This window comes from Cyanistes caeruleus, chromosome 21 (genome assembly GCF_971803275.1).
Source record: "Cyanistes caeruleus chromosome 21, bCyaCae1.hap1.1, whole genome shotgun sequence".
In the NCBI taxonomy this organism is placed as follows: domain Eukaryota; kingdom Metazoa; phylum Chordata; class Aves; order Passeriformes; family Paridae; genus Cyanistes; species Cyanistes caeruleus.
The window spans coordinates 7,005-33,335 of NC_141721.1; the positions used below are offsets into that span (position 1 = coordinate 7,005).

At 50.0% G+C, this 26,331-nt stretch overlaps 1 protein-coding gene and 3 long non-coding RNA genes across 12 annotated transcripts; 1 reads left to right on the forward strand and 3 right to left on the reverse strand.

Annotated features, from left to right (window-relative positions):
- Window positions 1–396: 396 nt before the first annotated feature.
- LOC111944403 (uncharacterized) lies at window positions 397–10,957 on the reverse strand. Of its 6 annotated transcripts, XM_086859107.1 has the most exons (15): window positions 10,246–10,957; window positions 9,864–9,948; window positions 7,988–9,113; window positions 7,866–7,909; window positions 7,442–7,771; window positions 6,301–7,371; window positions 6,179–6,222; window positions 6,019–6,084; window positions 5,755–5,834; window positions 4,580–5,682; window positions 4,458–4,501; window positions 4,322–4,366; window positions 3,052–3,095; window positions 2,785–2,883; window positions 397–2,064 (listed from the first exon to the last, which is right to left on the reverse strand). In XM_086859107.1, the coding sequence occupies exons 1-3, from the start codon at window positions 10,775–10,777 to the stop codon at window positions 9,008–9,010; spliced, it is 723 nt and encodes a 240-aa protein (XP_086715233.1). In that variant the 5' UTR covers window positions 10,778–10,957; the 3' UTR covers window positions 397–2,064; window positions 2,785–2,883; window positions 3,052–3,095; window positions 4,322–4,366; window positions 4,458–4,501; window positions 4,580–5,682; window positions 5,755–5,834; window positions 6,019–6,084; window positions 6,179–6,222; window positions 6,301–7,371; window positions 7,442–7,771; window positions 7,866–7,909; window positions 7,988–9,007. The 6 variants fall into 6 exon arrangements, 5 of the variants coding, with proteins under 5 accessions (XP_086715233.1, XP_086715231.1, XP_086715232.1 ...); XR_015278396.1 differs by having other exon boundaries at window positions 4,580–5,834; window positions 10,473–10,549; XM_086859105.1 differs by having other exon boundaries at window positions 4,580–5,834.
- LOC147649578 (uncharacterized) lies at window positions 9,094–12,208 on the forward strand. Of its 2 annotated transcripts, none has more exons than XR_015278400.1 (2): window positions 9,094–9,627; window positions 11,993–12,208. It is a non-coding gene; the product is annotated as an uncharacterized LOC147649578 (long non-coding RNA). The 2 variants fall into 2 exon arrangements; XR_015278401.1 differs by lacking the exon at window positions 9,094–9,627 and adding an exon at window positions 11,687–11,744.
- Window positions 12,209–12,429: 221 nt separating this feature from the next.
- Window positions 12,430–18,220, reverse strand: LOC147649579 (uncharacterized). Of its 3 annotated transcripts, XR_015278398.1 has the most exons (3): window positions 18,135–18,220; window positions 16,868–16,940; window positions 12,430–16,782 (listed from the first exon to the last, which is right to left on the reverse strand). It is a non-coding gene; the product is annotated as an uncharacterized LOC147649579 (long non-coding RNA). The 3 variants fall into 3 exon arrangements; XR_015278399.1 differs by having other exon boundaries at window positions 12,430–17,090; XR_015278397.1 differs by lacking the exon at window positions 18,135–18,220 and having other exon boundaries at window positions 16,868–17,783.
- Window positions 18,221–21,694: 3,474 nt separating this feature from the next.
- Window positions 21,695–26,214, reverse strand: LOC111945493 (uncharacterized). Its single transcript, XR_015278402.1, has 3 exons — window positions 26,069–26,214; window positions 22,924–23,053; window positions 21,695–22,272 (listed from the first exon to the last, which is right to left on the reverse strand). It is a non-coding gene; the product is annotated as an uncharacterized LOC111945493 (long non-coding RNA).
- Between the last annotated feature and the right edge of the window lie 117 nt (window positions 26,215–26,331).

A 26,331-nucleotide genomic window follows, 5' to 3' on the forward strand; every position in this document is an offset into this window, starting at 1 on the left:
CGGTGGAAAGGAATCAAGTCCGTTTGCTTTCTGTCTAACTCGAAGCTAGAGGGAAAGGAAACAGAGATGGAGTGAGAAGAAACCAAGGGAGAGTGAAGAGAAACCAACTCTATTTCTTTTGTGTCTAACTCAGAGGCAGAGAGAAAGGAAACGGAGACAATCCCTGTTCACCGTAACTCGGAGTTACGGTGGAAAGGAATCGAGTCCAGTTGCTTTCTGTCTAACTCAGAGCTAGAGGGAAAGGAAACAGAGTTGGAGAGAAAAGAAACAGAAAAATAGACTGAGCAACAGTGACAGAGACTTAGAGAAAGTTAGAAAGAGATTGAAAAGCAAGAAATAGATTGAAAATAATGACTACACCACACCAAAAACACAAGAGCCGGGGGGGAGTGGTGGTAGGGGGGCAGGGGGATGAAAGTTTATTCACCTTTATTTAATGAATTTATTTACACTACAGCAAAACACAGAGAAACTGGAGACAAATGCATTACAATACAATCCATGTACACACTGAAAAATCCCTAATTCACATACAGAGTAATACAGCAAAACAGCAGCAAATGCAAATACAGAACAATACAAGCCAAATACATATTAACAGAATATAACTATTTCTACAGTTCTGGAAAGGTCAATACATGCTGTTTCATTATTACTACTATGCCAAACCACAAGGAGCACACAGAAAACACAATACTCATTCGTCACAGAAGCCGGCTTCAGCTCGCACACGTACTCACCTTCACTCTCCTCTCCACCGCCCCGTTATAATCCTGCTGTCGGTGGTCCTCAGGAACATGGTTCCCGGAAGCCTCAAACTCAGCCTGCCTGCCGAAAACCTCGGTCCGGGGCCGGTCCGTGCCCAAACTTTGGCGATGACTGTCGCCTCGCAGACCGGCCGGGACCGAGGAAAAAAAACCCCAGCTGGGAGGGAAAAAAAAAAACCCCCCCAGCTGGGGATTTTTTATTCTAAGTTTAAAAGTGAATTGCAAGTCCTGAAAAGCAAAAGCCATACATACCAGGTTAGAACCACTCGACACAAACACACACCCCCCTCCTACCCCACGGGAACTCGGTTCCCGGGGGGCCTCAAATTCAGCCTGCCTGCCGAAAACCTCGGTCCGGGGCCGGTCCGTGCCCAAACTTTGGCGATGACTGTCGCCTCGCAGACCGGCCGGGACCGAGGAAAAAAAACCCCAGCTGGGAGGGAAAAAAAAAAAACCCCCCCAGCTGGGGATTTTTTATTCTAAATTTAAAAGTGAATTGCAAGTCCTGAAAAGCAAAAGCCATACATACCAGGTTAGAACCACTCGACACAAACACACACCCCCCTCCTACCCCACGGGAACTCGGTTCCCGGGGGGCCTCAAATTCAGCCTGCCTGCCGAAAACCTCGGTCCGGGGCCGGTCCGTGCCCAAACTTTGGCGATGACTGTCGCCTCGCAGACCGGCCGGGACCGAGGAAAAAAAACCCCAGCTGGGAGGGAAAAAAAAAAAACCCCCCCAGCTGGGGATTTTTTATTCTAAATTTAAAAGTGAATTGCAAGTCCTGAAAAGCAAAAGCCATACATACCAGGTTAGAACCACTCGACACAAACACACACCCCCCTCCTACCCCACGGGAACTCGGTTCCCGGGGGGCCTCAAATTCAGCCTGCCTGCCGAAAACCTCGGTCCGGGGCCGGTCCGTGCCCAAACTTTGGCGATGACTGTCGCCTCGCAGACCGGCCGGGACCGAGGAAAAAAAACCCCAGCTGGGAGGGAAAAAAAAAAACCCCCCCAGCTGGGGATTTTTTATTCTAAGTTTAAAAGTGAATTGCAAGTCCTGAAAAGCAAAAGCCATACATACCAGGTTAGAACCACTCGACACACATGCACACAAGCAGACCCTGACCCACCGACTCTCACAGACAGCCACACTCTGACACGCAGCAGGAGACTAACTCGCACAGTGACCGCAACCCTTATTTGAAACACTCTGCTGAACAAAATGCCCTGAGATATCTTCTCACTGCTGCTTCTCAACATCAAAAGGTAGATCCTCAGAAAATAGGCATCAGAGACCTGCAAAACAACACAAGGTGGTCAGTGAGGGATTCTATGGTAGCTATGACTCAGCCACCCTCTAGGCCCACACATTTTTTACACAAAAACCTCATAGAAAAGAGAAACTGTAACCTTTTATAATTGTTCCACCTAAATCTAACTATGTGCCAGGGCAGGGCAGCTCCAAACCAATGCAGTTCAAGTTAAGTAAAGTTACAGAGGCAGGCACAATGCAGTTCAAGTTAAGTAAAGTTACAGAGGCAGGCACAATGCAGTTCAAGTTAAGTAAAGTTACAGAGGCAGGCACAATGCAGTTCAAGTTAAGTAAAGTTACAGAGGCAGGCACAATGCAGTTCAAGTTAAGTAAAGTTACAGAGGCAGGCACAATGCAGTTCAAGTTAAGTAAAGTTACAGAGGCAGGCACAATGCAGTTCAAGTTAAGTAAAGTTACAGAGGCAGGCACAATGCAGTTCAAGTTAAGTAAAGTTACAGAGGCAGGCACAATGCAGTTCAAGTTAAGTAAAGTTACAGAGGCAGGCACAATGCAGTTAAAGTTACAGAGGCAGGCACAATGCAGTTAAAGTTACAGAGGCAGGCACAATGCAGTTAAAGTTAAGTTAAGTTACAGAGGCAGGCACAGTGCAGTAAAGTTAAGTTACAGAGGCAGGCACAGTGCAGTAAAGTTAAGTTACAGAGGCAGGCACAATGCAGTTAGTTTTACAGAGGCAGGCACGGTACAAGGCAGTCGCAGGTGATGTCTGCCAGGTGAACGCGGCGATAGCTGTGGATGCGAAGGCCGGTTCCTCAGACGAAAAAATCCACGATGACGTCGAGAGGCTGAGATGGCCGATGACATGAAACACGAGACAACGAGAAGATGGATTGGAACTGCCCTGCCCAGCAAAAGCTCTGGCAAGCTTGCAAAGAAACCCTCTCCCTTGGCTTCAGAGGGGCCCATCCCACTACAGCCCTGTCCTCTAACTTAACTTCAAAATGCCAACTCACCTGCTCATCTCTGCTCCTTGCCGTGCTCGGGGCAACACCAACTCCTGCAAAGACAGAAAAGAAAAAAGCACTGAGTTACTGTCACAATGCACAAGGTGGAATTCCCAATGTGGTTCCTTTATTCCATCTTGGACTACACAAGCTTGTCAGCCAACCAGGGACTGAAACAGAAGAAAAACCACTCAGTCCCACCTCTCGTACTCAAAGATCCCCTGTAAAGTTCTGAAGACAGAGCCCTCAAACAAGTGTGGGGTGCTTTGCCCTGAGGCATGTGCTGTTTTTAAGAAATTCGAGTCACCTCCCTTGCTTTCTAGACACTGCTCACCGGCGTGGCAGGCTAGGGGCGGCTGAGGCGAAACGTCTTTCCCCTGATACTGACTGCACGATAAACCTGCAGCCCCTTCTGTCTCTCAGAATCCTGTCCGTGACACCGATTCGTGTCAGGATCCACGAGGTGGGATTTGTGATGTGGTTCTTTCCTTCTATCTTAGAGAACTAAAGATTAGCAGCAAACCAGGGACTTTAAACAGAAAAACCTCTCAGTCCCACTTATCGTACTCAAAGATCCCCTGTAAAGTTCTGAAGACAGAGCCCTCAAACGAGTGTGGGGTGCTTTGCCCTGAGGCATGTGCTGTTTTTAAGAAATTCGAGTCACCTCCCTTGCTTTCTAGACACTGCTCACCGACGTGGCAGGCTAGGGGCGGCTGAGGCAAAACGTCTTTCCCCTGATAATAACTGCACGATAAACCTGCAACCCCTTCTGTCTCTCAGAATCCTGTCCGTGACACCGATTCGTGTCAGGATCCACAAGGTGGGATTTGTGATGTGGTTCTTTCCTTCTATCTTAGAGAACTAGAGATTAGCAGCAAACCAGGGACTTTAAACAGAAAAACCACTCAGTCCCACTTATCATACTCAAAGATCCCCTGTAAAGTTCTGAAGACAGAGCCCTCAAACGAGTGTGGGGTGCTTTGCCCTGAGGCATGTGCTGTTTTTAACAAATTCGAGTCACCTCCCTTGCTTTCTAGACACTGCTCACCGACGTGGCAGGCTAGGGGCGGCTGAGGCAAAACGTCTTTCCCCTGATACTGACTGCACGATAAACCTGCAACCCCTTCTGTCTCTCAGAATCCTGTCCGTGACACCAATGTGTGTCAGGATCCACAAGGTGGGATTTGTGATGTGGTTCTTTCATTCTATCTTCAAGAACTAAAGATTAGCAGCAAACCAAGGACATAAACACCAAAACACACACAGAGCTTGCACCCACCTGTCCTCCAGCATCCTGGGCTGGGATATCTTGCAAGTAGACCACCTAAAATAAAAAAAACCCAAGGGATTAAAGTTATAGCAGAAACTGAGACCCCAGCAAGAACAACTGCTTCTCTCCTCCAACCGAGGCTCACCTTCCACCTGCTTTGCCTTCCCCGCTGCTATCCGGCTTTACTTCCTAGAAATAAAGACAAAGAGCAGAGCTGTAACACAGTGACCGGTTCCAGCCCCGCTGCAAAGTAAAACCGTGACTGACCTTCTCAGGGGGACCCCCTCATCTGGGACAGGTGTTCTGCCAGGAGGTCAATCTATCTGAATCTGAAAGAAAGTTAGGAAAAAAGTCAAAGTGCTGCAGGGTAACTTCACAGCTCCAGACACCTGCTGCCAACATAAGAATACCAGCTAGACTCCAACTACAGCCCATATTACAAATCTCCAATTACAAGTGCCCGGGACTTGTCCTTAAACACCTACAACCGGGCTGGGCGCCAGGGCAGAGCAGCTCCGGACCAAATACCACCAGACACCCATGACACGTGAGACAAGGGGACATGACAAGGAGAGAAAACTCTCTGAGACAAGAAAGTCCTCATGAGGACCGAGAGAATGCTGAACGAGATGACCGAGGAGGGACCCGAGGCGAGCCTGCCGAGCTCCGGTGACCCCGGAGGAAAAAGATGCTAATGGAACAACTATTTTCCAAGAACCGCAAAGACGGATGCCCGAGAATCCTGTGGCTAGAAGCCTCTGCCTGCCTTTGAATCGGCACAAGTCCTTATCCACTGTAAAGAAACACTGCTGCATATAGCTGTCGACACAGCTGAGAACGAGACCTAAGAAAACATCCGATCACACGCGTCTAAAGACAGATGCGATTCTGACGCCTGTCCGACCTCCCGCATCGAAGCTTCGCCGGCGCCGGGCCGAGGAACGCAAAGATGGGAGATGAACGGAAGGACCCCGGGGTTTCTCATATACCCCTGGGAGGACTAAGGCAATAGAGATGTTACACAAGATGCACATAAGACACAGAAGGCACGAGAGACAAGTGACAACACACCCTGGGACTGCTCTGCCCTGCCTGCCTCAGCATTGCAAACCAAAGTGAGGCTTTCCCTCACTGGGGCCTATGGGGTCATTTCCAGAACCTCCCCATCCCCAAAGCTCACTCAAAAACCCAAACCGATCTCAGTCCTGACCCACCGCCCTGCTTTGATCCCCTCTGTGGGCTCCACTTATCTCTCAGAGGGCTGAAGATGTGAGTCACGGCGAGAGGCCGGTCAGGAGCCAAACAAAGCCACCTCGCTGTCTGGGAAGTTCTTCTCCCACCGGGCTGTTGTCTCAGACAAGTATCATCACCTATGATAAAGAAAACCAAATATAAGTGCACAATCTTAGAGGCATATTCACCAAAACCCAACTCCTACTCACCATCTCTTAGGAACTCCCGGGTCCTCCGGCCACACGCTTCGGCCACGCTCCTAGGCGGATGCCGTCGTCGCAGGGTACGCCTAGGATAAACGGAGAGCAGGCGATGTAGCGTCGCTGAAAGTTGAGCGCGCCCTCGCCGCTCCTTCCAAAGCCCCCGACTTGCCGCGACTCCTCGGCCACGCCTAAAGGGTACCAGGACCGCACCGACACGTGGACGAGGTCGAGGCTTCGTCACGGACTCCGGTAATATTTGCTGGGGCTCACCAGAGAAGCAAACCGGGTCTCTTGGCAGGTCAGTGAGGGGGCCACAGCACAGCATCAGGAGGCAGCCTAAAACACACCAACAAGCAGGGATGCTTGGAGTTGCACCAGAAACTGCGACCCCAGCAAGAACAATGGCTGCTCTCCACCAACCGAGGCTCACCTTCCACCTGCTTCGCCTTCCCCGCTGCTACCCGGCTTTACTTCCTAGAAATAAATACAAAGAGCAGAGCTGTAACACAGTGACCGGTTCCAGCCCCGCTGCAAAGTAAAACCGTGACCAACCTTCTCAGGGGGACCCCCATCATCTGGGATGCAGTACTCTGCCATGAGGTCAATCTGTCTGAATCTGAAAGAAAGTTAGGAAAAAAGTCAAAGTGCTGCAGGGTAACTTCACAGCTCCAGACACCTGCTGCCAACATAAGAATACCAGCTAGACTCCAACTACAGCCCGTATTACAAATCTCCAATTACAAGTGCCCAGGACTTGTCCTTAAACACCTACAACTGGGCTGGGCGCCAGGGCAGAGCAGCTCCGGACCAAATACCCCCAGACACCCGTGACACGAGGGGACATGACAGGGAGACAAAGTCCTCACGAGGACCGAGAGAATGCTGAACGAGATGACTGAGGAGGGACCCGAGGTGAGCCTGCCAGGCTCGGGTGACCCCGGAGGAAAAAGATGCTAACGGAAAAACTTTTTCCAAGAACCGCAAAGACGGATGCCCGAGAATCCTGTGGCTGGAAGCCTCTGCCTGCCTTTGAATCGGCACAAGTCCTTATCCACTGTAAAGAAACACTGCTGCACATAGCTGTCGACACAGCTGAGAACGAGACCTAAAAAGATCACGTGCTTCTGAAGACGGATGCGATTCTGACACGTGTCTGACCTCCCGAATCGAAGCTTCGCCGGCGCCGGGCCGAGGAACGCAAAGATGGGAGATGAACGGAAGGTCCCCGGGGTTTCTCATATACCCCTGGGAGGACTAAGGCAAGAGACACATTACACGAGATGCACATAAGACACGGAAGGCACGAGAGACAAGTGACAACACACCCTGGGACTGCTCTGCCCTGCCTGCCTCAGCATTGTTAGCCAAAGTGAGGCTTTCCCTCACTGGGGCCTATGGGGTCATTTCCAGAACCTCCCCATCCCCAAAGCTCACTCAAAAACCCAAACCGATCTCAGTCCCGACCGCCGCCCTGCTTTGATCCCCTCTGTGGGCTCCACTTATCTCTCAGAGGGCTGAAGATGTGAGTCACGGCGAGAGGCCGGTCAGGAGCCAAACAAAGCCACCTTGCTGTCTGGGAAGTTCTTCTCTCACCGGGCTGTTGTCTCAGACAAGTATCATCACCTATGATAAAGAAAACCAAATATAAGTGCACAATCTTAGAGGCATATTCACCTAAGAGACTCCTACTCACCATCTCTTAGGAACTCCCGGGTCCTCCGGCCGCACGCTTCGGCCACGCTCCTAGGCGGATGCCGTCGTCGCAGGGAACGCCAAGGATAAACGGAGAGCAGGCGATGTAGCGTCGCTGAAAGTTGAGCGCGCCCTCGCCGCTCCTTCCAAAGCCCCCGACTTGCCGCGACTCCTCGGCCACGCCTAGAGGGTACCAGGACCGCACCGACACGTGGACGAGGTCGAGGCTTCGTCACGGACTCCGGTAATATTTGCTGGGGCTCACCAGAGAAGCAAACCGGGTCTCTTGGCAGGTCAGTGAGGGGGCCTCAGCACAGCATCAGGAGGCAGCCTGAAACACACCAACAAGCAGGGATGCTTGGAGTTGCACCAGAAACTGCGACCCCAGCAAGAACAACGGCTTCTCTCCACCAACCGAGGCTCACCTCCCACCTGCTTCGCCTTCCCCGCTGCTTTCCAGCTTTACTTCCTAGAAATAAATACAAAGAGCAGAGCTGTAACACAGTGACCGGTTCCAGCCCCGCTGCAAAGTAAAACCGTGACCGACCTTCTCAGGGGGACCCCCTCATCTGGGACAGGTGTTCTGCCAGGAGGTCAATCTGTCTGAATCTGAAAGAAAGTTAGGAAAAAAGTCAAAGTGCTGCAGGGTAACTTCACAGCTCCAGACACCTGCTGCCAACATAAGAATACCAGCTAGACTCCAACTACAGCCCATATTACAAATCTCCAATTACAAGTGCCCGGGACTTGTCCTTAAACACCTACAACCAGGCTGGACGCCAGGGCAGAGCAGCTCCGGACCAAATACCCCCAGGCACCCGTGAGACAAGGGGATGTGACAGGGAGAGAAAACTCTCTGAGACAAGGAAGTCCTGACGAGGACCGAGAGAATGCTGAACGAGATGACCGAGGAGGGACCCGAGGCGAGCCTGCCGGGATCAGATGACCCTGGAGGGAAAACATGCTAACGGAACGACTATTTTCCAAGAACCGCAGAGACGGATGCCTGAGAATCCTGTGGCTGGAAGCCTCTGCCTGCCTTTGAATCGGCACAAGTCCTTATCCACTGTAAAAAAACACTGCTGTATATAGCTGTCGACACAGCTGAGAACGAGACCTAAAAAAACATCCGATCACACGCTTCTAAAGACAGATGCGATTCTGACGCCTGTCTGACCTCCCGCATAGAAGCTTCGCCGGTGCCGGGCCGAGGAACGCAAAGATGGGAGATGAACGGAAGGAGCTGGGGTTTCTTATAAGCTCCTGGGAGGGCTAAGACAAGAGATATGTTACACAAGATGTACAGAAGATACAGAAAGCACAAGAGACAAGTGACAACACACCCTGGGACTGCTCTGCCCTGCCCGCCTCGGCATCGTTAGCTAAAGTGAGCCTTTCCCGCACTGTGGCCCCAGAGGCCATTTCTCAAAACTTCCCCCCCGCATAGCTGACTCAAAACCCCTAACCGGTGTGAATCCTACCCCACCGCCCTGTTTTTATCCCCTCTGTGACCACAGCCCTCGTCTTATCTCTCTGAAGTGAATCTGTGCGAGGGGACGATCCGCTGCTAAGGAAAGCTGCTGCGGGGGCGGTTCCCTTTTGTGTTACGATGAATCTGCTGAGAGAATCTGAAGTATCGCACTTGATGTGACCTAGAACTTCTGGAAATTCTCCTAAAAAAAAAAAAAAAAAAAAAAGCCAAGAAGAAGAGTCATTATAAAAGCATCTTATTGCCCCTGAACCCCCAACACAAAACCATGAACTTAAATACTCCCTGTATTCAATATTGTTTTCTTCGAGGTGTTTTCAAAACTTCTGCTGCTTCAAATGCCCAAAAAGATGCCTGCTCTTAGCAGGCTGAAGCAAATTGAAAGAGCCTCTTCACTGAAATGAGAGAGGAGCTCTTTACCCCTGCTGATTCCCCTGGAAGGAATAATGCCCCTTAGCACAGCCTGGGGTTAATATACCCCTAATTGGGCCCGCCTCTTTTTCCCACGATGCCTGGGAAAGGGGAGGCGGCAAATCCCAGCGGGTATAAAGGCCCTCAGAGGGACCGTAGCTGTTTGGCTCCTCTGAGTTAAATTTGAGGTAAGGAGCTCTGCGTAGAAGAAAACTCTTTGCGAAAAAACAATGTTTTCTTTTCTGCTACAATTACTCAGGACAATGGAGCAAAGGAACAAAAAAAAGGTAAGAAGAAAAACTTTGTGTTTCAGCAGTGTTGCCAGCTAAGTTGGATAATTTATGGACTTCCATAATTATTTTTCAGTGATTACTAAGTAGCACTCCACCTGTGATTAATTAGGGTGGAGAAGAATAGTATTGATTTGAATGGTGTCTCATAGGGACCTTTAATCAGGGCTGTCTACATTCTAAATGAAAATAAGAAAAAGAATGGACTCCCAGGTGGCATTACCATTACATACCTGCTGGCCTCGCTCCCGTCGCAGATATTTGGTGCCCGGGTGTGGGTAGAAGTGCCCTGAAATGCAGCTTTAAACCCTTGAAATGCTGGAAAAGGCAACGCTTAAAATGAGCAAATGGGACAGCTAACTTCATTTAAACAAATACAGTGGTAAAAAAATGGCTTCTCCCCTTTAATTTAATCCCCTCAGATATTGGGGAAAAGAGTGGTTTTCCTCACTTTAAATCTCTCTGGTGATGGAAAAGGGGGCATTTTGCCCTTAATTCAGATCCATAAGGAAGCATCATCCATGCTTTCCCGTTCCACTTAAAGTGGGAAAAAATAGAAAATGGGCAGTCTCTGTCAGTTGATACCTCTAACAGCACAGAAAAAGCACAGTTTACCTCCAATTGAGACTATTAAAATTGCAGGGGAAGTGGATTCCTCTTCAATTTGAACACAGGCAATTGTGGAAAAGGAAGCTTTTTCCCTCAGATTAAACCCCTTTTTTCCTGATAACCCATCCCTTTTTTGGGGCTCTGAAGAGGAAGTGGTGAGGTAGAAGAGGAAAGTTGAAAACTGTCGTTGTTTCGCGTTGTCGGGGAGAGTTGTTGGCGTAGCGGATACTGACGAGATCTGTGCCGGTGTTAGCAGCGGGGCGGAGACAGGCGGGGGCCGTGTGCCGGCGTTGGGTGGCTTCGGTGGGGCACGCGGGGACATGCGGAAGACGCATGGCGGGGACTGGACGGTGGCTGGGCTGGGCGGTGGCAGAGGCGACGCGGGTGTCAGCAGTTGTAGAGCCGGTGTCCCGTCCCCTTTTCTCCCCCTCCGCGGCTTGAGAGGCCGGTACGAAGGGCGGTAGAAAAGCTGCGGGCGGGCACGGGGCAGCCGTGGGTAGCGGCAGGAGCATCGGCGATAGAAGCGGTGACTGCGCATGCGTGGATGACGTCAGCGCCGTAGGGCAGCATGGGGGAGTGGTGGACGGCAGCGCGAATTTCGGGTCGGCCCGCACCGCACAGAATAGTGTCGGTGGGCGGCGGCGGGGCCGGCGGCCCCACGGGCGCCGGGAAAGCGGAGCCCGCGGGGCACCAAGGCGGCGCGGACGGCGCGGAGGGGGTGTAGGGGAGCTGAGCTGCGGGAACCGCGATGCCGAGGGCGGGCGGGGTGGCGGAGCCGGGAACCACGGTGTCGGCGGGGGAAGGGGGGACCGCGGGTTTAACTTGAATAGTTCTTTAGGCTATTCTTTAAGAATAGCTAATTCTTTAGCTATTTCAGAGCTATTTTAGGATACTTCAACATATTTTAAGGTCAGTCAGAGGGGACGCCCTGTGAAAATGTAGAGTTTTAGGACTGCAGAGGTAGGCTTTGGTAAGGGGCCGGTTGTGGTGCCGTGGGTTGGGTCCCATGCTGCTGATCCAAAGGTGATTTTCCAGGTCCGGTGAAGTTGCTGAGGTTAGACTCGTGAATAGACGCTGGAGGTTTGGTCTGAGGAAAATCCTGCACTAGAAAACTCACGACACAATTTTGGTGATGTTGATTTGTCAGAAGTGTTTATAACATCGAGGGCAGCCCGAGTTCGAGGTGGGGAGGGCTAGAGTCCAGAAGGAACCCTGCGCCGTTCATAATTCTAGGAGGCAGAAGCCCGCTCCCAGCCACTGGGCCCCTGGACTCAAATGGCAGCCCTTTTAAAATGTAAAAAAACCCTCCTCTCGCCCTCCCTCCCCGACTGTCAGTTTGTCAGAGGCGTTTGGCAGTCCAAGGGCAGCCTGAGTTCTGGATGGAGGCAGCTCGGGTCCGGGAGGAATCCTGCTCCGTTTGTAATTTTGGGACGCAGAAACCCGCTCGCGGCCGCTGGACGTGAATGGCACCCCTTTTCCATGGGAAAGAAAACTCACCTCTGCAGGTTCCTGATGTCAGTTTGTCAGAGACGTTTGGCACTCCAAGGGCAGCCCGAGTTGTAGCTGGGGGTGGCTTGGGTCTGGGAGGAATCCTGCTCCATTCGTAATTTTCCTAACCCTCTAACCTTAACCCTGAACCCTAATCTTAACCCTAACTCTAACCTTAACCTTAAACCAACGTGGGTAGAAAGAAAATCATTAAAATTTTAAAATATATTCTCAGTGTATGTATCAGAAGTTTTCCTTCTTGTAGAATTCTACAAAACCCAGAATGCACTGGCCTCATCAGAGATGTCATCCTATGGCATGCCCAGAAAAACTGGATTAATGGGACCGAATCCTGGCGGCAAGCACTGAAACCGGTAGGAACTGGTGTGGGACATCAGACGCTAAAGCCATACAAGAGCTACAGCTGGTACTAAATTGTTTACAGCTATTTTCTATACAAATAAAAAGTTGTTACCACTGACATCTGTTTTATAGATATCACTTCTCAAGTCCCACTGCTGGGCTCAACCTCACTGAAGGATGACGGGAGGGAGTACACAGTGCTTCATCTTTCACTGTCAGCCCTCAAAACCACTTTCACAAAAGAAGGAAAAAAGCACGTATCCTGTTTCTAGATGGCTTCTGTGGGTTTGGACACTATCTGTTATTAACATAAAAGTCAGGAAACAAAATCATGACATCTTTTAGGTCAGAAAAAACCTTTATGACCATCAAGTCCAACCATTAACCCGGGATTGCCAAGGCCACCGCTAATCCTTGTCCTCGAGTGCCACGTGCACCCATTTTTTCAATCCCTCCAAGGATGGTTACTCCACCAGTGCCCTGGGCAGCCTGTTCCAATGATGCACAGCCCTTTTGGTGAAGAAATTTTCCCTAGTATCTCATGTAAACCTCCCCTGGTGCAACTTGAGGCCATTTCCTCTCATCCTGCTGCTTTACTTGGTAGAAGAGGGAATCATTTAGGTTAGAAAAGACTTTTGACATCCTTGAGTCCAATGTCAGGATCTTTCACTGGTCTCCAGGGTATGGTGTGATGCTTTTCATTTTCAGGTGAATGAAATAAGATCCCTGAGGCAAAGCTGTGGTCCCTGCATATCAGACATACCAAAATACTTCCGTACAGCAGCCTTTTGATATGTCTGACACCCAGACTCATGCTGGGCCTGCCTAAGTGTCATCCTTGAGAAAGCTTTCGTCCCTTTAAACATTCATGTGCCCTTTCTTCTTCTCATGTATTTTTACTACTAACAGGTTTCCCAGCTGATAACACAGCAATGAGTACATTATTCAGCCTGGATTGCTGACTTGACTGCTGGCAGTCTCCATTACAGCAACATCTTCCAACACTTACGGGTGAGGATCCCAAGCTTCATCTGAGTGTCCTGGCAGAACGTGGCTGATGCTGCAGGGCGTAATGGGGAGAGGCAGTGGGATGGGACTAGAGCCAGGGATCTCTGTCCAGACTCTACTTGGCACTGGAGTACACAAGCCCAGCTCCTCCAGTCCCCTGTGAGCCCCAGGAGATGCAGGGGAAGCAGGAGAAGCTTCTTGGGGCTGAAGTGACACTTGTGCTTCTTTTATTATATTACAGAGCTGCTATCAGTGTGCCACATCCCTTTCCCTCTTATCCCACATGAACTGTGAACTGAGCAATTATCTCTGTATTGTACAGGAGAGCTGTGAACCTTAATTAATTTGTGGGTTTCAGTTCTTTGTGCTCTCAAAATGCAGTGTGTTTTATTCCTTCACTACTTCACAGTTAATAGCATTATTTATTTGAGTCAGAGTAGTCCCCACCAAGCCTGTGTGATAGTGGGTTCCCAATTCTGCATGATACACTGGGCAGGCACATTTGGGAGAAAACCTCCAATGGGCCCTCCCCACCCCGGGAAGCAAACATACGTGGCGGTTCCCAAAAACCAAACCTACTGCCAGGCTTAAAGGCACCACTGAGAGCTTGTCCCTGTGGCAGTGAAGGGCAGGCTGTGAAGGATTGCAGAAAATGCCTTATTACCACAAAATGACGTGGCTCTGGTTTTCATTATTTTCACTCTGTGGGGAAAATCCAATGTGGTGAAGCTGGTGGCATATCAAGGGCAGGGCCAGCAGCAGCAGCTGTGTCTTTCCCAGGGAGAGCAGAGCCAGACATGCTCACAGACTTCCCAGGCCAGCCTTTGGGCATGCACCAAACTGGGACGGGAGCCCGTGCGCTGACTTGCCGACAGCCAGAATGGGGCTGGCAGAGATAGGAAAACCCCAGGGCTTGTGGCGCCTCCGCACACTGGATCCGTGGGCCGCTCCAAGCTCTTTACACACCGCTAACTCATGTATTTCCCTGATGCATAATTCATACCTTTTTAGCAGAAGGTAAAAACTTCATAACTGTTAACGTGCAAGTGTTCATTAATGTGAGTATGCCATACAGCCCTTGGATTTGGAAGGCGCTCTTAAGAAAGAGCCAAAGTCTGTGAGCAGATTTTTTTTGAAAGCTCAGAGGCTGGTGGGCACCAGTCTCCAAATGATTCTCCAGTGGCTGCTGCTTCATCCCGGTTCCGCTGAAGAACTTGGAACATCATAGAAGCAGAAATAAACAAACAGATAATTTCCTCTATACAAGGCATGGTGCTGGATGTGCTGTATATTCCACGTCTCTGTCCTGCACAGAGAAGTCAACCAAGCACAGAAGGGAGATAAGAGCATTTGTTCCCACAAGGAACATGGAGAGGATGAAAAACAAGTTTTCTGTTGTGTTCCATGCAGGGCTGTTTATAATGCCTGTGACTATTTTTAAGCCTGAGAAATGAAGGGCTGCCAGCTGCAGCTGAGGGAAGGTGCATTGTATTCTGGAGCACTGTCAGGTGAACAGAGCAGATACTTGTTACCCAGCAGCCCAGCCAGCACAGGGACATTGGTGACACCACCCTCCCCATCCCTCTCCTTGGCAGAAGTCTGGCTGCAGGCACTGTCCTGGTAAGTGGAACTGCGTGCCTGCTACTGGGCTGACACCAACATTCACGGGGACAATGTCACTGTGAAAAACCTTCCAAAAGATATTGCTGGGTGGAAAAGGCAATCTCTAGGTGTAGAGGAGGAGCAAGTTCTGCTGTTGCTGCTGCCTGTTCTGTAAGACCATGTTTGGCGGTATGGAGACATGGGCAGGATGAAGGCGTGGGCAGGATGGAGGCACAGATGGAATGGAGGCACAAGCAGCCAGGAGTACCCTGCCCCTGTTGGAACAGAGGAAGGATAGCTGCCTGTGAGGCTGCCCCAGGAACCAGGGATGGAGAGCAAATCAGAGAACATCAGAGATACTCCAGCTCCTTTGGCAAGGTGAACAGCCAGCCCCTTACAATCTCTCACCCCACTGCTGACACACAGGAACTCCTGGATACTGACAGCAGCTATTTTCAACAGCCTCTGACACAGTAGAGTGAGAAATAATTTCCCAGAGCCAGAATCTCTCTTTTGAGTGTTTTGGAGAGGTCTGAGGCCACCCAAACTCATGCTGTAGAGTATCATGGACTCTGGAACTGGCTCCCCAGGGAAGTGGTCACAGCCTGAAGCCTGACAGAAGTCAAAGAAGCATTTGGAAAATGCTCTCAAGCAGATGGTGGGATTTTGGGAATTGTCCTGTGCAGGGCCAGGAGTTGAACTCAGTGATTCCTCCAGCAGCAGGATGTGTCCATCATCCAGTGTCTGCGCTATGGGGACTCAGGAATAGCAGACAAAGATGTCAGTGCTTTGAAGGACTCCAACCAGGGGCAGGAATCTTTCAATGAACCTCCTTGGCCAGACTCAACTTCCTAGAGGTAACAGAGGGGTTTTGCTCCAAAGTAGAAATTCCCAAACACTGCTGACGGCCCCACCCCAGTCGGACCAGTCACACCAGGGATCACAGCCCTGGCCAGAGGCACAGCTCTGAGTCTGGGCAGGGCTGGGGGGGCAAAGAGCTGTGCTGGGAGCAGCCCCTTGGCAGGGACACTGCCCACAGGGATACCCCCAGTGCTGTGGGGCAGTTCCACTACAGAAATAGTTTTAGCAGTTTGGACTCACTGGTACAATGATAAAGTAAGGAAACTTCCAAATTAAACCCCACAGGGATATCCACTGAGGGGAATTTCATTTGCTGACATACCTAAGCCATGGCCAAGGTTGTACAGGACAAGTGTCTCAGCCACTGTTGCAAGCACCGGAGGGACTCTTACTACAGAATCATGGAATCATTAAGGCTGAATGGCAGAAAACATTTCCAAAAAGGGCTGGAAGCAAACGGCTGTGCTGAGGGGAAATTCAAAGGGCAGGGCAGAGCTTGGGATTGCAGCAAGACCATCCAAGTGGCGCTGGCTTTGGCAAAGCAGCACCTGTAATTTCATGCTCATCCAGCCCCCAGGCTGGCCGAGCTGTGCAGTTTGTGCAGCACAGAGCAGCCCTCAGCCCTGGCCAGCAGCCCTCGCCGACACCCAGGGTTGACCCACGCCCACCCGCACCACCGCTGCCCACTGCTCCTGGCTCACCTGCCATCCCTCTGCTGCCAGAAGCAAAGACCAAGGAAAATGTCTGTATTTACCACTGAGAGCTGCCTGAAACCTTCCTCAGACCTCCAGACCTGCTAATCCAAATGACAAGTGATTGTCAAAGTAGGAGCTCAACCCAGTGCACAAGTTTAGACCTTTCCCATGGTTTTGGAGATATTTGTGCACAACCAGGCAGGCTGGGCTTAACACACACTCCAGTGGAAAAGGGCAACTTCCCAGACCTAGACCTGGAGCAAAGTGTCCGGGGTGGCTCGTTTTCATTGCTAAATCCCCCAGAAAACATCCACAAGCAAAACAGAGAAAGGGACTTGGAACAGAAGAATTTGAAAGCCTAAACAAAGGTCAAACCACAAGTGTTTGAGCAGTGTGGGAAAAGCTGCCTGCCCTTACCTCCTTTTCCAAAGGACATCATGCCATGTTCTTATTTTACCTCCTGCAGTAGTGACAGCCTTCCCAGCCTCACGGTAGCGCAAATGTCTTGTTGAAAGCTCCAAACAACCTGCCACAATGTCAGCAGATGCCTGTACTTGTGCAACGCCTGCCTGCCCCAGCGCCGATCACTATTTGCTAATACAATTCCTTACTTTTCACGTCAGTGCGCTTCTCCGGTGCAAACAGCAAGTTGGGAGGTGACCCTGGTTAAAGGTTCCTGATAACCTGTAGCAAGATAGTGACTTGGCTTATTTTCACTTACATATTTCCCTGGAGAAGCTGTAGCTGTCAGGAACCTGGATTCAAGCAGAAGTCCATAAAATCTCATGCAGTGTCTACCTGAGCTGAGGAGGAGGAGCTGGACATAAACTGAAACTGTTTGGACACCAAAAGCACTTGGCAAAATAGAAACAAAACGCAACTGGTCCCCATGATACGCAGCCAGCCAAACCACTGCCTCTAGTGTCCAGTTTCCCGACTGGGGATATTAGCTTGAGGGGGCTCAGCCAAGCCCCTGCTCCCAGCCCACTCCACGCAGATGCAAGCCAGGGATCACAGTCCCGTTCTCCCGGAGGGGTGGGAAGGCTGGGGCTGGGTTTAGGGAGGTTGGCGGCCACTGAGAGACTTGGCTGCCAGAGTGCTAGTGCTGGAAAAGGCCCCGCAGTCATGCTTTTGGAATGCTCCCCTGCTCCTAAGACATTACACAATTATTTCCCCGCCCCGCAAATCCCCCTAATATAAATGTTTAAGAATGAGCTCAGCAGTAAAGAAAGGGAACTTTTTTTCCTTTTTCTGAAGAAAACACAGAGCGGCCACTCCATAAGCAAGGCTGTCCATGGGGACACTGCTGGAGCAGGGGCTGTGGGGACGGATGTGGGATGGGGCAGCAGCCCCCAGGCTCCCATCCCAGGTCAGACACTGCCTGGGAGACCAGGCAACTTGGGACCCACAGCCCAAGGCCACCGTCAAGGGATGACAACCCGCATCAACGAAAGTGCAGCTGACCCACCCTCACCACACCCAGGGACCCCCACCCCACCCTGTCGCACTGCACCCCACCCAGCAGCCCAGCTGGGCCACCCACCCTATGCCCCATTCCCCCACCCTTGCACTGACCCCACACCCCAGTAACCCCAACTTTGAGCCCATACCTGACCAGAGGCAGTAACCCCACACCCCATTAGGAACGCAGATCTCAGTCCCTCCAAACCCGACAAGGAAACCCTGACCCCAGTTCCCCCAAGCCCCAGCAGTAACCACGAAGCCCTGTTTCTCCGGACTCCACCAGTAACTTAGACCCCACCACAACCAGTAACCCAGACCTCAGTTCCCCCAGATCCCAGCTCGGGCCCCCCTCCCCACCAGTATCCCCCCGTCCCCGGCTGTCCCCGCTCCGCTCGGCTCCCCCGGACCCCGCACCTCTCTCGGCCTCTGCCCGGTCCCGCTCCCTTCTCCAGTTCCGTCCCGGCCCCGCCGCGCGGCTCCGGGCACCGCCCCGAGCGGGGCCGTACCGTGATGGGCTGTACCGAGCCGTGCGGGACTGTACCGAGCCGTGATGGGCTGTACCGAGCCGTGCGGGACTGTACCGGGGGCAGAGCGGGAACGCGGGCCCGTGCGGGGCCGGGCGGGGCCGAGCAGACCCGAGCCGACCCGACTCTACCCGAGCCGTGCCTACTCGCGTCTCTACCCGAGCCGTGCCTACTCGTGTCTCTACCCGAGACGGGCCTACTCGTGTCTCCCCGAGGCGACCCGAGCCGCGCCGACCCTACCCGAGCCGACCCGAAGTCAAAGAAGCATTTGGAAAATGCTCTCAAGCAGATGGTGGCATTTTGGGAATTGTCCTGTGCAGGGCCAGGAGTTGAACTCAGTGATTCTTGTGGATACCTTCCAGTTCTGTACTGCATGATTCCAGAATCACTGCAGTGCCTCGACCAAGCTGTGGCTCTGTATAGTGCCTCCCCATGGCAATCCCAGCAACCACTAACACAGGTCTGCCTGGCTTCCCTGAGGAGCTACTCTCTCTCATGTCCTGGAGGTTTGATGTGTGTTCATCAAATTGAAAAAGGATTTAAAAATAAAGGAGTATCATAAACACCCTAAACAATCAGATCTATATAGCATGTTGTCAATATAGATAACATTATTTAAATAATAAGCTCAGAACTTTCACCTGTAAATTAAAACATCTTATTGAAATATATGCTGATTACAAGGCAAATGTCTTTGTTTTAATTATCTTAATTATGGGCTTTTAACGTCAAGAATCTGAATAATAATAATAATCTGAATAATTAATATAATAATCTGAATAAAATAATCTAAATAAAATAAAATAAAAAATCGTAATAATCTGAAATAAAACCACTCATAAATGGCAGCATGTAACAACAATAGCTGCAGCTGCTGGCACTTGGACTGGGCTGTCAGGGTGAGGAATTATGTGATTCCTGGGGAGGGCATGGTGGGTGGTGGGTGTGCAGGGAGACTGTAGGGCTGAGAACAGTGTCTGAACATACCTGTCACATGAAGTGATGGTGGCAGCTTGGACTAACTGCATTTATCATCCCCAGTTGTATAGCTCCCACCCCTGCGTACTGCACGTGGGGGAGAGTTGCTTGCGAGTGGGAAGAGAAGGAGACTGGGCTGGTGCATGTGTACTCAGTTAATTAATTTTAATTAGTTAATTAATTTAGTTAGTTGATCAGTTTTCCATTGTTTTGTCCTACCTGGGTGAGGCACAGCTGTGACTGCTGCATCCCTGGAGAAATGCTTGCCATGGCCCAGCTCTGAGAAAGGCCTATCAGCTGTGCCCCTTCCATGAATGAGTCTGACAGTGCTTGGGGCAGAAGATCCCACAGCCACAGGGTCCAAGCAGCTACCTCCTGCAGCATGTGCCTCCTCATAGGGCACTGAGCTCAGTCCATGGGCACTGGGATATTAGGCAAAGCCATTTCCAAGCAAAGCAGAGGTGCTGATCTCTGCTTCTCAGTAGACAGGCTGCAATTCCCACTCCACAATGGTATGTGGAGAAGGAGAATTAACTTGCATTTTCTCTGGTTCACCACTAGCAATTTCATTCCCCCTTTTGGGCTCCTGCTTCCACTCCCATTGCCTATGCCTGAAAAACTAATTTTCAGACGCTCATTAGGATGGTGTGTCATTGGAGTGTCCTGCCTGATCCTCAGCACACTGTGTGCTCAGTTGTCCTACTGCCTTTAGAAGTGCCCCCAGAGAGGGTTTCTGCTATGCTCCCAGCCTTGCAACGCATTTTGGAGAAAACCAGTGAGCTGAAGGGCAGATTGGCAGGCAGATTCAGATTGTTTTTCTTTTCTAGCTGGACATATAGAAATAGGAAATCTTTAGAGACCTTGAAAAGGAAAAGTACTTCCCTCTGAATTGCTAAACTGATGGCATGGCTAAGAATAGCCTCTGAAGGGAGAGGGAAGATGAATGACATGAGGCATTCGGCACCTTTTCTTACTGTGCACTAGTTGTGAAATTTAAAAAGTGAAATATCAAGGCATGTGCAGGCGAAGAGGAATGGCCAGTCACGCTGTGGACGTTTGGAGGAGTGTGTTATTATGTAAAGCAAATTGCGGAAAGGTTAGCAAATACCACTGCTTCCCTCAGGAGCTCTTCTCTTGCCAAAGCCATTAGTGCATTGGCAGGATAACAGATCCTCTCTGCTAATTCTCTAGGTCATAAGCAAATTGAGACAGAAAAGCTGATCTGCTATCAATCTACATTAGGCACAGGAGTCCAGCTCACCTGTCCAGCAGCCACTGGTTTACAGAAAGTTTAAGGCTGGAATATCAAATTATAATTAAACTGATCCCATTTTGCTCACTGCTCAGGCAGGCTGGGCATAGAGCTCTGGGACAGGGCTGTACAATTCTTGCTCTCCCCAGGTGAGAGCATGGCACAGGGAGGGCAATTCCTCAGACAGTGCCCCGGGACTTCCACCGTGCTGCTTCATCCTTTCAGGGAAATCCATGGCCATGGTGTTGCAGCTATGCTCCATGTCCAGGGGCTCTGGGGTTGCGGCCCCACAGGGAGGGCTTGGATTCAGGCAGTTTGTGCTTACCTCAGAGTCTTGATGCCAGCTCACAGTTGTGCAGCTTGCAATTTGGAAAGGGACAGATCAGGGAAATGTTGCATATGGGATGTGGGAAACTCCTTCCCTAGAGAGGAAGGGGTGAGTGAGGGCAGGAGGAGGCAGAGTTTTTTCTAGAAACAACCCAAGTATCTCCCAGCATAGGCAGAAAGAGTTTTCGATAACCTCAATATAAACTGCTTAGTGCGATTAAAACAACCCGCTCTCATGGAAGGGAAAACAATCCTCCCAGGGAGGATTAAGCCCAGGTCTGGAGCCCCTCCCTCCATGGACACACCAGTCTGTGGATGAGTACCCTGGGCATGGCAGGTGCTGGGACAGTGGTCTTCTCTGCCATGCGTGCAGAGAGGTTTAGCCTGGATATTAGGTAAAGGGTTAGGGTTAGGGTTAGGGTTAGGGTTAGGGTTCTAGGTTAGGGTTCTAGGTCAGGGTTCTAGGTTATGGTTCTAGGTCAGGGTTCTAGGTCAGGGTTCTAGGTTATGGTTCTAGGTCAGGGTTCTAGGTTATGGTTCTAGGTCAGGGTTCTAGGTCAGGGTTCTAGGTTATGGTTCTAGGTTATGGTTCTAGGTGGCCAATCACAGCCGCCCTTTGAATCCAGGCGCGGTCCCGCCAAGCAGGTGGTTGAGCACTTGAACAGGGTCCCCAGGGAATGGTCATGGCCCCAAGGCTGCTAGAGCTCAAGAAGCATCTGGACAATGCTCTCAGGCACAGGGTGGATTTTGGTGTTCTGTGCAGGGCTAGGAGTTGATCTATGCAGATCCCTTCCAGCTCAGAATATTCTGTGCTTCCATGATTTCAAACACAAGTGGTGCCTGCAAAACCTCCAGAGTCACATTTGCAGTGAACAAAGACACCCACCTGCACATCATTTCAAATCCTGCCTTTGATCTCAGGTTCCGGTAACAACCTTCTCCCCATCCAATTACTTGTCTTACAATTGACATAGAAATATTAAATTCCTAAGAACTAAAGCGCTTTCAAAGTATAACCTACTTTCAAAGTAGACAAGATTTATCGTGGAAGCATTTGCTTTCTAGTCCTTGACATTATCAAAGTCACTGATGCCTCATCGGCAGCTCCACAAATGAGGCCTCCAAACACAATGTCTAGTTGCCTTTTGCTGAGCACTGTTTGCTGGCTGAGCTCTGATGATGGCAGTCTGGCACAAGTCCAGATTTTTGTTGGTGTTACATTTGGTCAGGGTGTGATTTCAGCAGAGGAACCCCAGCAAAGGCATTTGCCATTGCAGGGAAAGGAAGTCAAACAGCCATCGTGGAAGTGCTCCATCCCTGGAAGTGTTCAAGGCCAGGGCGAAGCAACCTGGTTTAGTGAAGGTGTCCCTGCTCATGGCAAGGGTGGAATGAGATGAGCTTTAAAGTCACTTCCAACTCAAACCATTCTGTGATTCCATGATCTTTCAGAAGCAGCAACAGCAGGACACAACTGAGCAAAGAACAATTTGGCAAATGCTACTGTAGCAGGAGTCTTGACCTACAGATATCACTACAAAGTGACTATCCCAGAGGAGGACTTCCCTGTAAGGGTCACACCACTGCCTCACAGCCACATCCAGCCCCTTCTGCCTCCCTGGTGGCACTAGAGCTGGTCCTGGCTGAGCCCCTCTGACTGTGTGGCAGGTGGTGGCCCTGTGACCATCCCCTATGACTCTATAACCATGTGACCATGGTGTGCTGTGGGCATCCTTCTGCTGCCACACACTTCCAGGCGCAATCAAGTCTGTCCTGCACCCCTCTGACCATTGCTGAGTAGCAGAGGCAGCCGCTGGCAATGTGGGCTCACTGCTGCCAGCCACAGCATCCAGAAAACAGCTCAAATTAAAACTGGGAAACCTTTGCAATGGAGCAAGCACCAGGCTTCTGGTGGCGGCAGCAGCAGCAGCAGCAATGGTGCCCCTGGTCCACACCTCTGCCTGGTCCCAGCTCTCATCATAAATTGCTGCACTAACCTACTTGGAGAGGCATTAACTTTCTCTCCTAAAACAAGGTGCAATTAGTTGGGCTTAAAAGAACACCAAGCGGTGCTAATTACTCTCTAAAAGATGAATAGAATTAAGCCAGAGAAGCAGAAAATTACCTTTGTGGGAGACCTGTTGCAGAGTTTAACTGAACAAGGATGGTAGCTGGACTGACAATGAAGAATTTGTCTTTTAACACCAGTTCACAAGCACCTTGACTATCGCCTTTTGTTTGCTCCTGGAAATCACCTAGAGTTTTAATTAATAATTAAACAATAAATAATAACGTGCAATTAAATAATTAATCAATATTTACTTAATGATTAATAAATAATATTTAATTAATATTTAATTAATAATCAATAAATAATAATTAATAAATATTAGCTAACTAACAAATAAATATTAAATATTTAATTAAATAATTATTGATAAGTAACATTTAATTAATATTTAATAGTATTAAATAATCATTAGTAAATAATAACAATCTAATAAATAATAAATATTTAATTAAATAATGATTAACAAATAGTATTTAATAATAGTAGATAATATTTAATCATTATTTATTAATATTTAGTTAAACGAATACATATAAAGATAACAATATATCTTGTTAAAAGTAATTGTAATTAATAATAATTTTATTATTTTAATAAAATGAGCAAAACAAAGCAATGTAATAAAGAAAATCGTTATTATTTTAAATAAAATCAAACTAAAATAATAAAAACGAAAAAACCCCAGCTTTATTCCCAATATTTTAAACATTATCTTCAATCCAGAAACTACAAAACAGCTCCTCTCTGTCCCGCAGAAACAACAGCTCGTCTCCCTGTGCCACTCCAGACCCTGCACCCACCCTAGGGCCTATAAGCCCACCCCAGAGTCAATGTCCCAGCCCCACAGTGAATTCAGCAGCAGCCCTACAGTGACTATCAAAGACACAGACAAAATCCCAGCACTGCCAGCATTTCAGCTCCCATGTTACGGTCCCATTATTTTGCCCCTACCCATCTTGTTCTATTTCCAGTCACAGGACCCAGCCCCAACATCCATATCACAGGCCTACAGTGATTCCAGCACACAGATCCTACAGTGGCAATTGCATTATCAGTCCCTATCCCAGCCCCACAGTGAATTCAGCAGCAGCCCTACAGTGGCTATCAAAGACGCAGGCAAAATCCCTAACCCTAACCCTAACGCATTTCAGCTCCCATGTTACAGTCCCATTTTTTTGGCCCTACCCATCTTGTTCTATTTCCAATCACAGGACCCAGCCCCAACATCCATATCACAGGTCTACAGTGATTCCAGCACACAGATCCTACAGTGGCAATCCCATTATCAGTCCCTATCCCAGCCCCACAGTGATTTCAGCTCTTGGCCCACAAGCTTTATTTCACTGCAAGCTGTTCTTCCAGCTCCAGATGCGTGTTTCTTCAATGCTGCTGGCTGAAACTTCTCCAGGTTCAAGGCGCAGGATCTTCCTCCTGTCTTCAGCTCGGCAACATTTCAGGTCCCACCCTAGGGCCTAGAAGCCCACCCCACAGTCAATGTCCCAGCCCCACAGTGAATTCAGCAGCAGCCCTACAGTGGCTATCAAAGACGCAGGCAAAATCCCGGCACTGCCAGAGGTTCAGCTTCCATGTTACAGTCCCCTTTTTTTGGCCCTACCCATCTTGTTCTATTTCCAGTCACAGGACCCAGCCCCAACATCCATATCACAGGCCTAGAGAGATTCCAGCATGAAGAGACCTTCCCTTTGCCCCCCGAAGTAAATCCACGCTAGCTCTGTCGAATGGAGGGGTCAGGGAGGCCCTTCGAGACCGAGAAAAGACCAAAAAGGTGCTGCTTCTCCCTCCGGGAGATCGGAGGATGTTTATTCTGGCTAGCTGCCAGAGAGAGAAGAGCACGGGTTACTCTTTCCCGGACTCTTTCAAACCTCGGGAGAGGGGCGGGGGGGACATATAGCACCAACCAATGGGGTAACGTTTTAGGGATAGGGAGGGGAGGGGAAAAACACGTCACAGAGAAAACAAAGTAACTCCCAGAAATATGCACTACCACACCAGCACACAGATCCTACAGTGGCAATCGCATTATCAATCCATATCCCAGCCCCACATTGATTTCAGCACCAGTCCTACAGTGGCTATCACAGACGCAGGCAAAATCCCAGCACTGCCAGCATTTCAGCTCCCATGTTACAGTCCCCTGTTTTTGGCCCTGACTGTCTTGTTCTATTTCCAGTCACAGGACCCAGCCCCAACATCCATACCACAGGCCTACAGTGATTCCAGCACACAGATCCTACAGTAGCAATCGTATTATCAATCCATATCCCAGCCCCACAGTGATTTCAGCAGCAGCCCTACAGTGGCTATCACAGACGCAGGCAAAATCCCGGCATTGGCAGCTTTACAGGTCCCCTGTTACAGTGCCCTTTTTTGGCCCTACCCATCTTGTTCCATTGCTAGTCACAGGACCCAGCCCCAACATCCATATCACAGGCCTACAGTGATTCCAGCACACAGATCCTACAGTGGCAATCGCATTATCAGTCCCTATCCCAGCCCCACAGTGAATTCAGCTCTAGCCCTGGAGAGCCCTTCCCATCCCCAGTGATTTCAGCTCTTGGCCCACATGCTTTATTTCACTGCAAGCTCTCTTCTTCCAGCTCCACATCTGCTTCTTTTTCCCCCTCTCTGGTAGGTGAAGCTGCTCCAGTTTGAGATAAAGGGTCTTTTTTCTTGGTTCCAGCTCTGAGGTTTCACCTCCAGGCTGAGAAATGCCACTCCCACCCCATCCCAACCCCAAAGCAATGTTTACTGTATTTACAGCCTGCCCCGTTGTGTACCATTCTATGCTTGCTTCCCACATGTACAGTCACTATCCCCTCAGAACAGTGTTTGCAGCAGTCCCCATCCCAGCCCCAGTGATTTCAGCTTCAGTCCCACAAGCTTTATTTGACTGCCAGCTCTTGTGCTGCGCTTCTGCCTCCTCATCTTCCCAGCAGTGACACATCATGCTGCTTTCTGGCTCTCCAGGCAGGATCTCTGTTTTAGCTCTAGCTCTCTGTGGTTTGAGTTTAGCTCTTGAACCCACATTCCAGCCCCAACCTGACCATCCTTACTGCAGGAACAGCTTTGCAAGGCCCTATCCCAGCCCTTACTCTGACTTCAGCTCCAGCCACGCAGTTTGCATCCCAGCTCCATATTCCTTATCCCAGCCCCACAACAGTTTTATTCTAAACCCTACCATGTTTCTGTCTGCTCCAGCTCTGCTTCCTCAGTTCCAGCTCCTCACCTTCCCACTACTGGTGGCTGAAAGCTGCTCCTGCTTCTCACTGCAGCCCGGGGCTGTTGATAAGGCCACAAATCAGTTATTATTATCACTTCAATGTCTCTAGATACTGTCCTACCCACCCTAATGGGAGCCCAACTTTGGGGACACTTGAGGCCTCAAGCCCAACAGGTACCTTCCCCTTCCCCCTGGGTCTCAGCCCAGCACTTGCCCAAAGG

Excerpts from the sequence above, each read along its gene's own strand:
- LOC111944403 (XM_086859109.1), bottom strand. The coding sequence starts at position 10,777 with ATGCGCAGTCACCGCTTCTATCGCCGATGCTCCTGCCGCTACCCACGG. Across the intron at positions 9,949-10,245 it reads TTTAATAGTCTCAATTGGAG|CATTTCAAGGGTTTAAAGCT; the intron begins GTAAACTGTGCT and ends TGCCTTTTCCAG. Across the intron at positions 9,114-9,863 it reads GACGGGAGCGAGGCCAGCAG|GAGAATTTCCAGAAGTTCTA; the intron begins GTATGTAATGGT and ends TTTTTTTTTTAG.